Genomic DNA, 13538 nt, shown 5'->3' with positions numbered 1-13538 from the left:
TCTCCCTATGTCCATCCCCTGAACCCCCCCCCCCCCAGGCCTAGCAGTGGCTCTGTATCCCTGTGCCCATCCCCTGATCCCTCCAGTCCTAGAGGTGACAGGCTCTGTATCCCTGTGTCCATCCCCTGAACCCCCAGTCCTAGAGGTGACAGGCTCTGTATCCCTATGTACAGCCCCTGAACCCTCCAGTCCTAGAGGTGACAGGCTCTGTATCCCTATGTCCATCCCCTGAACCCCCCCCCCCCCAGGCCTAGCAGTGGCTCTGTATCCCTGTGCCCATCCCCTGAACCCCCCAGTCCTAGAGGTGACAGGCTCTGTCTCCCTGTGCCCATCCCCTGAACCCTCCAGTTCTAGAGGTGACAAGCTCTGAATCCCTGTGTCCACCCCCTGAACCCTCCAGTCCTAGAGGTGACAGGCTCTGTATCCCTGTGTCCATCCCCTGAGCCCTCCAGTCCTAGAGGTGACAGGCTCTGTATCCCTGTGTCCATCCCCTGAACCCCCAGTCCTAGAGGTGACAGGCTCTGTCTCCCTGTGTCCATCCCCTGAACCCCCAGTCCTAGAGGTGACAGGCTCTGTATCCCTGTGTCCATCCCCTGAACCCTCCAGTCCTAGAGGTGACAGGCTCTGTATCCCTATGTCCATCCCCTGACCTCTCCAGTCCTAGAGGTGACAGGCTCTGTATCCCTATGTCCATCCCCTGACCTCTCCAGTCCTAGAGGTGACAGGCTCTGTATCCCTATGTCCATCCCCTGACCTCTCCAGTCCTAGAGGTGACAGGCTCTGTATCCCTGTGTCCACCCCCTGAACCCTCCAGTCCTAGAGGTGACAGGCTCTGTCTCCCTATGTCCATCCCCTGAACCCCCCCCCCCAGGCCTAGCAGTGGCTCTGTATCCCTGTGCCCATCCCCTGATCCCTCCAGTCCTAGAGGTGACAGGCTCTGTATCCCTGTGTCCATCCCCTGAACCCCCAGTCCTAGAGGTGACAGGCTCTGTATCCCTATGTCCATCCCCTGAACCCTCCAGTCCTAGAGGTGACAGGCTCTGTATCCCTATGTCCATCCCCTGAACCCCCCCCCCCCCAGGCCTAGCAGTGGCTCTGTATCCCTGTGCCCATCCCCTGAACCCCCCAGTCCTAGAGGTGACAGGCTCTGTCTCCCTGTGCCCATCCCCTGAACCCTCCAGTTCTAGAGGTGACAAGCTCTGAATCCCTGTGTCCACCCCCTGAACCCTCCAGCCCTAGAGGTGACAGGCTCTGTCTCCCTGTGTCCATCCCCTGAACCCTCCAGTCCTAGAGGTGACAGGCTCTGTATCCCTGTGTCCACCCCCTGAACCCTCCAGCCCTAGAGGTGACAGGCTCTGTATCCCTGTGCCCATCCCCCGAACCCTCCAGTTCTAGAGGTGACAAGCTCTGAATCCCTGTGTCCACCCCCTGAACCCTCCAGCCCTAGAGGTGACAGGCTCTGTCTCCCTGTGTCCATCCCCTGAACCCTCCAGTCCTAGAGGTGACAGGCTCTGCATCCCTGTATCCATCCCTTGAACCCTCCAGCAGTGGTGTACCAAGGGGGGGCGGTGGGGGCGGTCCGCCCTGGGTGCACGCCGCTGGGGGGTGCCGTGGCGCGCGCCTGTTCCGGGGCAGACGGAGCTGCAGCGAACGAGCGAAGTTCGCGAAGTCGGAGCCCACAGGCGCGCGCCATGGCACCCCACCCCCAGCGGCGTGCACCCGGGGGGGTGTCATTTCGCCGGGGAGGGAGGAAGGTGTCATTTCGCAGGCGGGGGGGGGGGGCGCATCGGCGATCCGCCCCGGGTGCCATCCACGCTAGGAATGCCACTGCCCTCCAGTCCTAGAGGTGACAGGCTCTGTATCCCTGTGTCCATCCCCTGAACCCTCCAGTCCTAGAGGTGACAGGCTCTGTCTCCCTGTGCCCATCCCCTGAACCCCCAGTCCTAGAGGTGACAGGCTCTGTATCCCTGTGTCCATCCCCTGAACCCCCAGTCCTAGAGGTGACAGGCTCTGTCTCCCTGTGTCCATCCCCTGAACCCCCAGTCCTAGAGGTGACAGGCTCTGTATCCCTGTGTCCATCCCCTGAACCCCCCAGTCCTAGAGGTGACAAGCTCTGAATCTCTGTGCCAGACAGGCAGACAGAGTGGGATTGAGTCTGCAACACTAATTAAGTCATGCTCTCAGTTTCTGGTCTCACGTCTCACCACGTCCTCACTTTCAGGACCTCACATTGAACAATTAACTTTAGCTAATCACTCATTAGAGCATCACTCACCGGGCTCCTGCTGGACCACCCCATCAGCTCAGAGCACAGTTCTGTCTATTCCCCATCCTGTCAGTCCAGCATCAGAAGGGTAAAGTGTGTGCAGCCAGCTCTGTGATGCACAGATGAGCCTCAGTCCTACACAGTTTGTACCTTTCCTTTCATGCCTGGGCACTAGAGAAAAGGGACCGTACACACAGCCAAAGGCTGCTGTCATGCCAGAGAAACTTTCTACACAATTAGGGTTAAATTAAACAACACAGACTCCAGTCACTGACTCACTGTCCTAGATACGCTTTTCGCCTTTCCTTTTATATCTTTGTCGAGACCTCGAGTCCCGTAAATCACAATATGTTTTCCAGCACTGCTGTTTATAGACGCTTGCTGGGTTCTACAAAAAAGGGTGCCAAAGGGCAGGAATAAGGTACATTCAGACAGCTGTGTATGAAGGGAGTCTCAGTTTTGGAATAGCCAGGACTAAGGTACATTGAGTGACCTGTGTAATGAATGGAATGGATCTGCGTTCTGGAATATCAGGGAGTGTTGCACAGCAGGAGTGAGGTGCATTCACAAACCTGTGTTTTTTGGGGGTGGGGATCTCAGTTCTAGAATGCCAGGGAGTGTTGCACAGCAGGAGTGAGGTGAATTCACAAACCTGTGTTTTGGGGGGATCTCAGTTCTGGAATACCAGGGAGTGTTGCACAGCAGGAGTGAGGTGCATTCACAAACCTGTGTTTTGGGGGGATCTCAGTTCTGGAATACCAGGGAGTGTTGCACAGTAGGAGTGAGGTGCATTCACAAACCTGTGTTTTTTTTTGTGGGGGGGGATCTCAGTTCTGGAATGCCAAGGAGTGTTGCACAGCAGGAGTGAGGTGCATTCACAAACCTGTGTTTTGGGGGGATCTCAGTTCTGGAATATCAGGGAGTGTTGCACAGCAGGAGTGAGGTGCATTCACAAACGGGATCTCAGTTCTGGAATACCAGGGAGTGTTGCACAGCAGGAGTGAGGTGCATTCACAAACCTGTGTTTTGGGGGGATCTCAGTTCTGGAATGCCAGGGAGTGTTGCACAGCAGGAGTGAGGTGCATTCACAAACCTGTGTTTTTTTTGGGGGGGGGATCTCAGTTCTGGAATGCCAGGGAGTGTTGCACAGCAGGAGTGAGGTGCATTCACAAACCTGTGTATTGGGGGGGGGGGGATCTCAGTTCTGGAATACCAGGGAGTGTTGCACAGCAGGAGTGAGGTGCATTCACACTGTGTTTTTTTTTGGGGGGGGGGATCTCAGTTCTGGAATACCAGGGAGTGTTGCACAGCAGGAGTGAGGTGCATTCACAAACCTGTGTATTGGGGGGGGGGGGATCTCAGTTCTGGAATACCAGGGAGTGTTGCACAGCAGGAGTGAGGTGCATTCACACTGTGTTTTTTTTGGGGGGGGGGATCTCAGTTCTGGAATACCAGGGAGTGTTGCACAGCAGGAGTGAGGTGCATTCACAAACCTGTGTTTTGGGGGGATCTCAGTTCTGGAATACCAGGGAGTGTTGCACGGCAGGAGTGAGGTGCATTCACAAACCTGTGGTATTGGGAATACCAGGGGGTCTTAGTATTGGGTTATCAGGCTGTATTACAGGGGCTATCGTTACGCAGAGTAACAAATCTCTTTGATTCTGGTTATAAAGTCATTTTGAAATATTTCCTTGTGCCTCTGTTGTCACTGTCAGGGTCAGAAGCTGCAGTTTCAGAACAGAGTAGAACCAAGTGAACTGTTTATAGAATTGACACAATGCCATGTCTACTCTGTGTTTGTCCATAAGACCCCACAATAGGGGGAGCCCGCAGCCGCTTCCCTTCTTCTTCCTCCCTCCACCCCCTCGCCCCCTCTTTACTTTTTTTCTATTTTCTTGCTGTGCGTTTCCTTTTCATTAAGCACGCTGCACTCCATTTTTCTTTCAAAAGTGCAGCGAGATTGATATTCAAAATGTTGAAATACGATAGAACAAGCTCACTACTCACAATGCTACTTTGGCTCCCCATCAAGGCCAGACTACTTTTGAAAACCAGCGCAATCGTCTTCAAAATACTACGTGCTAGACATGATCAAACTATCACCAAGAAATGCAAACCCAAGAACCAAAGGTTACCTATTACTTCACCTGCCCAACTGCAAGAACGAGCTGTACAAGTCCACCTACACGGCGGAATTTAGCTACCTGGGCTCAAAATGGTGGAACTCAGTTCCTATAGTCATAAGAAGCATCGCGAACTACCTCCAGTTCAGAAAAGACCTAATTCAGGAACTTCTATGAGTACAACATGCACTAATCCTTCTGGAACAGCAATACCCAACTCAACCTCTAACTGTAACGCAACTTTTCATTTAATAAACGAACCGAGACATGTCTTCTCAAGAAACCCAATGACTATTCCATACGCACTAAGAGTTATCTTGCCAACCACTGTAAAACACATCATCATACAACCTCGTAAATGTAATTGAATCAACGTAATCTCTAGCTACCGAAACTCATCTTTGGATAATTGTGGGATACAAGCCGCCACAATACAACAACTGATTTCATGTTGGATGTGTTATAACATTATATTATGCAACTTCGGTTTTTACTGTTATTATTTTTTTAATTTTTATTATCTTTTGTATTGTTTAAAATGTTGTATTTCTATTTATTTTGTGATATCACGGATTCCCATGGTTTTAATTGTGTTTAAATGTCATTATTATATATTGGGTATAAAAGTGTTTTGATGAGGTATTTTATATTATATTTTGTTTTTGTTTTAGACCCCTGAGGAAGGCCTTTCCGGCCGAAACACGGGCCGTGTAGGGTCCTAATAAAACTTTTTTGGTGCTCTTACTATCGGTGTTCAGTCTGGTCCTTTTGGTTTCTTCCACTCTTCTTGTGGTTGTTCGTGTTAACATGCAACATAGTCAACATTACATCACTATTAACGTTCCTAACGAATACAATAAATCAGTATTAACGTGCTTAATACAAGAACATCTCAGCCTAAAGTTGCCCTAGGCTCCTCCTTGTCACATGCCACCCCAGAAGCTGCTTTGCTGCTTATGTCTTTAGAGGACCAGTCTCCTTGTGCCTTGCATAGCTCTTACAATATTCATGGTCAAATTTGAATGGCTGAGCCCCGCCGTCCAAGCCACGGCTTAACCGCGCACCATTTTCCGCATCGGGCCGCCGTAGCAAGATAAGAACATAAGTGTTGCCATACTGGGACAGACCGAAGGTACATCAAGCCCGGCATCTTGTGTCCAACAGTGGCCAATCCAAGTCACAAGTACCTGGCAGAAACCCAAAGAGTAGCAAGATTCCATTCAGAATCCCAAGTACATAAGTGTTGCCATACTGGGACAGACCGAAGGTACATCAAGCCCGGCATCTTGTGTCCAACAGTGGCCAATCCAAGTCACAAGTACCTGGCAGAAACCCAAAGAGTAGCAAGATTCCATTCAGAATCCCAAGTACATAAGTGTTGCCATACTGGGACAGACCGAAGGTCCATCAAGCCCAGCATCCTGTTTCCAACAGTGGCCAATCCAGGTCACAAGTACCTGGCAGAAACCCAAAGAGTAGCAACATTCTAGAATTCTAAAGAATAACAAGATTCCATGCAGAATTTCAAAGAGTAGCAACATTCCGTGTAGAACCTCAAAGAGTAGCAACATTCCATTCAGAATCCCAAGTACATAAGTGTTGCCATACTGGGACAGACCGAAGGTCCATCATGCCCAGCATCCTGTTTCCAACAGTGGCCAATCCAGGTCACAAGTACCTGGCAGAAACCCAAAGAGTAGCAACATTCTAGAATTCTAAAGAATAACAAGATTCCATGCAGAATTTCAAAGAGTAGCAACATTCCGTGTAGAACCTCAAAGAGTAGCAAGATTCCATTCAGAATCCCAAGTACATAAGTGTTGCCATACTGGGACAGACCGAAGGTCCATCAAGCCCAGCATCCTGTTTCCAACAGTGGCCAATCCAAGTCACAAATACCCAGCAAGATCCCAAAACAGTACAATACATTTTATGCTGCTTATCCTAGAAATAAGCAGTGGATTTTCCCCAAGTCCATCTTAATGATGGCTAATGGACATTTCTTTTAGGAAGCTATCCAAACCTTTTTTTAAACCCTGCTAAGCTAACTGCTTTTACCACTTTCTCTGGCAATGAATCCCACAGTTTAATTACACAAGTGAAGAAAACTTTTCTCTGATTTGTTTTAAATTTACTACATTGTAGCTTCATCGCGTGCCCCCTAGTCCTAGTATTTTTGCAAAGAGTAAACAAACGATTCGCGTCTACCCGTTCTACTCCACTCATTATTTTATAGACCTCTATCATATCTCCCCTCAGCCGCCTTTTCTCCAAGCTGAAGAGCCCTAGCCGCTTCAGCCTTTCCTCCTAGGGAAGTCGTCTCATCCCCTTTATCATTTTCATCGCCCTTCTCTGTACCTTTTCCAATTCCACTATATATGGAGATGCGGTGACCAGAATTGCACACAGTATTCAAGGTGCGGTAGCACCATGGAATGATACAAAGGCATTACAATGTCCTCATTTTTGTTTTCCATTCCTTTCATAATAGTACCTAACATTCTATTTGCTTTCTTCGCTGGACACTGAATGTTGAGCTATTTTTCTGTGCCGCTCCCGTGGTATTGTCTGGTTCTGTTCCAGATCACGCCAGAGTCCTGAGCATCAGCCCATTAGGCAAGAAGGCAGGCACCGTGAGCCCTGCTTAAGATAAGGTGCCTGATGATATTTGAAAAACGCATCCCAAGCTTTGTCATGCACTATGACTTTGCAGTACGTATATGGGAAAGCATTTAACAGAAAGGAGATTAAAGCAGAAATTAGAACTTGCCTCTAGGAAATCATCGCGGCTCAGTTCTTATCCCTGCCTTCTGTCACTTATTCTCTGTGACCGACCACGGAAAAAATCACTCAGTTCTAATCCCTGACTCTGTCACCGACTCTCTGTGAGTGACTGTGGAGGAGTTGAGTTTATAATGGAGACACAGGGAGGTTTATCCCCACCCTCTTGCCACTGACTCCCTGGGTTGTGACTCTGGAAGAGTTACTTTATAGATCTAGATTTCTGTGCAGGTGAGAGGCACAAAGGAAGAGATCTTGACAGCGGGATAATCGGCACTGCATTAATTGGTGTCATTTTCTCGCTCATTGATTTTCCCAGTGAAGTCCGGTTTGTCCAGTAGGTAAGTTTAAATCAATATCTGGCCACTTTTGAGAGGGGTTACGGGGTGGGAGGTGTTCACTGTGTCCAGGTGCACCTAGCTCTGGAGCCAGCCAAAAGGGGTTCTCTCTGTTCATCTTCTCATCTCTGGGTACCTGCATGCTTGTGTGTCTCCCTCTCTCCCTTCTGTCTGGTGTGATCTCTCCCCTCTCTGTCTCATTCTCGCTCTCTTCATCTATGTCTCACTGTCTTCTATCTCTTTCATTCATTTTCTCCTTTCTTTCTTTTCATCTGTTTTTTTTTTCTCTCTCTCTTCTATCTATTGTTCTATCTAATTTTTTTCTCTCTTCATCTCTTTCCTTTCACTCTGTTTCTACTGGTCTTTCTCTTTTTCTTTCTCCTTTGTCTCTGTTGGTCTCTTTCCCTTATTTTTGTCTATCTCTCTGTCTCTCCTGCTGTCCCTTATAAAAAGTGCTGGAAGACCCAGGATAAAGGAGGACGGGGCAATTAATGGAGGGGGGGGGGGGGGGGTATCCAGAACAGGACAGCACTCCAGGTAGATGCGACTCCTGTCTCAGCCCTGGTCCCCTCTCCCCTGACATCTCTCCCACACATCCTTTCACCAGTAAGCTGAATACACTGTAAGACAGGTCATGCAGTATTACTGCCCTAGAACTCCTGCCCCATGAGGGGTCTCTACTGGAATAGCAGACGGTGCTGCAGGGCAGGAATGAGGTGCATTAGCAGAGTTCTGTGTATATGTGCATGTGTGTGTTTGTGCACGGCTGTGCACGCTGAGAGAGGGTAAAGCAGAAGGTGTTGCAAGGCAGGAATGAGGTGCATTGGCAGAGCTTTCTCTGTATGTGTGTGTGTGTGTGTGCGCACCCGCGCCCGCTGAGGGAGAGTAAAGCAGAAGGTGTTGCAAGGCAGGAATGAGGTGCATTGGCAGAGCTTTCTGTGTGTGTGTGTGTGTGTGTGCGCGCCCGCGCCCGCTGAGGGAGAGTAAATCAGAAGGTGTTGCAAGGCAGGAATGAGGTGCATTGGCAGAGCTTTCTGTGTGTGTGTGTGTGTGTGTGTGTGTGTGTGCGCGCGCGTGCGCCCGCTGAGGGAGAGTAAAGCAGAAGGTGTTGCAGGGCAGGAATGAGGTGCATTGGCAGAGCTGTGTGTTTGTGTTGAGTTCGGGGGGGGGGGGGGGGGGGGGTCTCAGTACTGGTATTTATTTTCCATGAACAGCCCGCCTATTAACTAGGCAGGTTGCAATATACATCCATAATAAAATCGCACAAAAAAAACTGAAATTATCTTGATGTGCAAAGTCTCTTCCCTTAATAAACACCAAAATAGGTAAAGCAGGTGGTGCTGCAGAGCAGAAATGAGGTGCATTGGCAGAGCTGTGGGGGTACAGAAGGAAAGGAAAGGAAAGCGTCTATTATAGAACTGGGCAAAAAAAACCTCATCTTTTTCTGACGTGTTGATATAGTCTAGCTCAGTAGGGATTACAACAGTGAGAGACTGAGAAAAACAGGCACAGACTGAGAAGAGACAGAAAGGGAATAAAAAGAGGGGAAGAGAAAAAGGGGGGGAGAGATTCAACCCAGACCTAAGAATCTGTGAAAAGAGCAGCAGTAGAGAAGTCAGGAGAGAAGCTGAGGAGGGGACGGAGGGAGGTAGGTTACGAGTGCAGTTGGAAAAGCACTAAAGCAGATACCTCAAACAGCTTTGTCTCCATTCTTAGCATTAACCTCTGAAAGACATGGACCAAAAAACTTTCTGCACGGCAAAGAGCCTGGAAATGGTGCTGCCCGTCTCCCGAGCCCTCCTAGCCCTCATTTAAAGCTTCAGGATGTGCAGCTCTCCACCACCAGCCCACCTCGCCCCTGATGCCAGGACGGCACTCCGTGACCTTGGAGGGGAAGCCGCCTCTTACTCTCCACTGGACTTCACACTCAACGGAAGCCACCACGAGAACCATAGCAGCAGCAGTAGCATCGATGCTGAGGAAGTAGGCGGGGCGGGGGCTCCCAGGATTGAAGCAGTGGTGGTCCCCATTGTCTTTAGCCTGGTCTTCTTCATCGGGATCATCGGCAACTCTTTGGTCATCACCGTCTTGGCCAGGAACAAGAAGGTGAAGTCCAGTGTCACCAACATCTTGATACTCAACCTTAGCATGGCAGATCTAGCCTTCCTCCTTCTCTGTGTGCCTTTCCAGGCAACCATCTACTCCCTCCCCGAGTGGATCTTTGGGGCTCTGCTCTGCAAATTTGTTCACTATTTCTTCACCGTCACCATGTTGGTGAGCATCTTCACTCTAGTGGCTTTGTCCATCGACCGCTACATCACCGTGGTCCACTCACGGCGCTCTCCCTGCCTGCGCAGCCAAAGGAATGCTTTGCTGGGGATGTGTGTGGCCTGGGTTCTCTCTCTTGGCGTTGCCGGTCCCGTGGCGCAACACCAGACCTACGTGACAGGTTACTACGAAGCACCCAATAGCACGTTCTGCTGGGAGATCTGGGAAGATGAGGCCTCCAAGCAAACCTACACCGTGGCCATCCTGGTCTTGGGCTATCTGCTACCGTTGGTGCTGATCACCTGCTGTTATATGAAGGTAAGGACCAGGGTTGGGGATAGGGTTCAATCGTGGGTAATGCACTAGGGTGTGTAGGTAGGGGTCTTGGCAGTGTGAAAGGGCATTGTATGTGGAAAGGTGCAGCCAGGGAGAGATTGTTGTGTATGTTGGGGAGAGGATTCGGGCGACTGATGAAGAGAATTGTGGGTGATGTGCATCCTGCCTAGAACACATCCTGCACTTTCTCTTCTATTGCCACTCTGCAGTAACCAAGTGATAGAACATAAAAAGGGAAGGTTTGAGCAAATAAAATGACCTGAGTAGCTCACAGTTGTCTGTGAAAAAAAGGAAGATGGTGTTTTTTAAATCCTGGATGGGATGCAGTGAGATAGATAGGAGCAGATCTGACCTGAAACTCAGGTTCCATGTCCCTGGAGCTTGCTGTCTCGTCTTTCTCACAGGGCTGCAGCACGAGTGGCTTCCATTAGCTGTTGCTGAGCTCTTGCTAGGCTTTTATTCCCCGAAAAGGTTATTTTTAGCTCTGGAATCCATGTGAAGAGGTTCCATATTCCTCCTCCGGTGCTGCTCAGAGATGACCAGGTTGAAGGAACGGTTCCTGAGTACATCTGCTCTTTAAGTCTCTGTTCTCCATCTCTCTCTCTCTCTGGGATGTATCTGGCCATGTGATTCTGCTGACATCACTGCTAAATATGACAGTGTTTTACAGGTATTTGAGCAAAAATCATTCTCTGGAAAATTGGGACTGGGGGGGTGGGGAGTGCTATGCCCACTGCTCCATCGGGCACTCACTGGTTTCACCTCTCTCTCTCTCTCTCCTATTAGGTCCTGTGCCATCTTCACAACAAAATCCGTGTAGTCTCAAAGAAATCGGAGCGCTCAAAGAGGAAGGTAAGAAAGACACAGACTTCATATTTCACCCAAAATAGGGAGGGGCCAGAAATCTTAGCATCGCTCTGTGAATTAGGTTCCCCGTGTCCAAATATCTGTCCAAAGAAGGAAGGCCTACCAGCCCCACTGAGGGACCTTTTTCATGAGTCCTGACTTAATTCTGAGCACAAGGGTCAGATTCTGCGCATCCCCTTCCCTCCCTCATCCCGCTCTCGTTTGCTGGTTATACATAGGGCCGATTGGAGGCAGGGTGAGGGGGCAGCAGGGCCAGGGTCTCACTCAAAAAAGGGGCCTCCATTGTTTATTTAGTTATTATTTTTACTCACTACAAAATTAATTCCATTGTGGGATTTTTTTTTTCTTAACTATAAACAAATTTGCACGCTTCTGCAGCTCAAATTCTGCCTCAATTGTTTCTATACCTCTGTTATTTTTTTAAATTATGAGTTCCAGGACTCTGCGTCTTCTAATCTGCACTGGCCCAGACCTCTGTGGTTCCCTTAAAGGCTATGTTTATACATGTCTCTTGTTATTTTCTTCCCATATTCTCTTCCTGCAAGGGGAAAATAGAATGGAAAGGTCATGCTGGATTTTAAGCTGGTTGGTATAATACAATAGGAAACATGCTGACTGGTTGTTAATCATGACATCAGCACCATAACAAGACAGCCTGCACTTTCTATTCCATTGCCACTCTGCAGTATCCAAATAACTAGCACCAAGTAACTAGTAAAATAGCAGGTGGGAGTTGAGGGCCCCTGTGCAGAGACACACTCTAAAGGAAGACTTTAACGTCAGCCTAGAACATACTATGACTAATGCTTTTTTTACCCTAGACAACACAGACGGTGCTCGCAGTGGTGGCTGCCTTCTCACTCTCCTGGCTTCCCCACCATATCATCACACTCTGGGCTGATTTCGGCACCTTCCCACTGACAGAAGCCTCTTTTGCATTCCGCATCACCTCACACTGCCTAGCTTATGGCAATTCTTGCGTCAACCCCATCATCTATGCCTTTCTGTCGGAGAACTTCCGCAAAGCTTACAGAGAAGTCTTTCGCTGCCATTTTGTCCATCCCATGCCAACTGCAGTACAGGCCAGGAATTGTGCTGTGCCAATGGCAAGAGCAGGTAATGCCAAAGGGGCCCATTCTACCACCAACATGTGAGGAATCAAGTTTACAAAGATAGCAGTCTATAATAAGACAAGAGAGTCATCTACAGTCAAATCAAAAAGCGAGTCTAGACAACAAGAGAATCAATTCTACAGTCACATCAACAAGAGGGTCAAGAAAAGAATCAAGTCCATAGTCAAATCAACAACAGAGTTATTCACATTCAAGTCAACATGAGAGTCAATTCAAAAAGGGAATCAGGTCAACATGAGAACTAAATCAACAGAAGAATCAAGTCAACTTGAGAGTCAAGAAAAGAACCAAGCCCACAGTCAAGCCAAGAGAGTCATTTATAACGACGTCAACAAGAAAGTCAAATCAATAGGCGAATCAAATTTACAAGAGAGCCATCTACAGTCAAACCAACAAAAAAAAGAAATCAATTCTACAGTTGTTATCAGAAATTCAGAGAAATATCAAGTCTACAGTCAACAAGAGGATCAAATCTACAGTGAAGCCAAGTTGAGAAAGAAGAAATAAAAACAAGGCATACCACGAGATCTTCTACTGCCCATCCTATCCCCACCATGGTAACACCGAGGACAGGCAAGGGGGCCTGTCCATCTTCCAACATACAAAGCAGTGTATCAGACACTAAAATACATTTCCTTCATCAGTTAAGACCATAACAACGGAGGAGAGGGATAATCCATTTTAGTACCAAACAAAATGCGATGTGTGGAGGTTAGTCAAGCGTAAATGAATTACGGAAATTCTTCACTTCTGCTACATTGGAAGAGTTTATATGGCCATTGAACAAACCGTCATTAGAGGTCACACAGCTGAGAACTTGGCTAATGAGTCTGAACAATGACATCACAAGCAGCCAGCATATGGCGCATGGAGAGGAACAGGAAATGAACAAGTTTAATGAAAAAATTCAGCCAATGAGGGTGAATGTTTTATGAACCGTCACCAGCATTATTCCAAGATGTTCGATGCCGGGCCATGTCCGGGCTATGGCACCGAGTATCCAGCTTATGCAGAGTCGGCTAACGCATAGGCGGTGAAGTCGATATTCAGAACTTAACCAGCCATGGAGCACTGCATAAAAATAGAACCAGTGATGTTCCTAGCTTGTTGGCCAACTGAGGCGGGTTGCTGCTGCGCCTCCCTGATGCGTCACCCCCCACCACCACCAGTGTGCCTACCCCCCCCCCCCCAAAGTGCATCATACCCCCATCTTTCCTCCTAGCAAGGGGGTGCGCGGAGCGTGGCCGTTGGCTCTGCCGGTCTCCTGCCTCGGAATAGGAAGTAACATCAGAGGGAGCAGGGGACCCCAGCAGAGCCAACAGCTATCCGCCTACTCCACTCACCCCCTTGATGCCTGCACCTGGGGCGGACCGACTCTACTGCCCTGCCCTTGGTACACTACTGGATATAACTACATTTTATGTGG

The 13538-nt window shown here is 48.9% G+C and overlaps 1 protein-coding gene across 1 annotated transcript; it reads left to right on the top strand.

Moving 5' to 3' along the window:
• The first annotated feature begins 9332 nt into the window (after positions 1-9332).
• On the top strand, positions 9333-12165 carry LOC115457234 (galanin receptor type 1-like). Its single transcript, XM_030186660.1, has 3 exons — positions 9333-10094; positions 10899-10964; positions 11801-12165. The coding sequence occupies exons 1-3, from the start codon at positions 9333-9335 to the stop codon at positions 12131-12133; spliced, it is 1161 nt and encodes a 386-aa protein (XP_030042520.1). The 3' UTR covers positions 12134-12165.
• The last annotated feature ends 1373 nt before the right edge of the window (positions 12166-13538 follow it).

This window comes from Microcaecilia unicolor, chromosome 14 (genome assembly GCF_901765095.1).
Source record: "Microcaecilia unicolor chromosome 14, aMicUni1.1, whole genome shotgun sequence".
In the NCBI taxonomy this organism is placed as follows: Eukaryota; Metazoa; Chordata; class Amphibia; order Gymnophiona; family Siphonopidae; genus Microcaecilia; species Microcaecilia unicolor.
The sequence above is the reverse complement of the archived record's forward strand: the minus strand, read 5'-3'. Positions and strand labels throughout refer to the sequence as shown.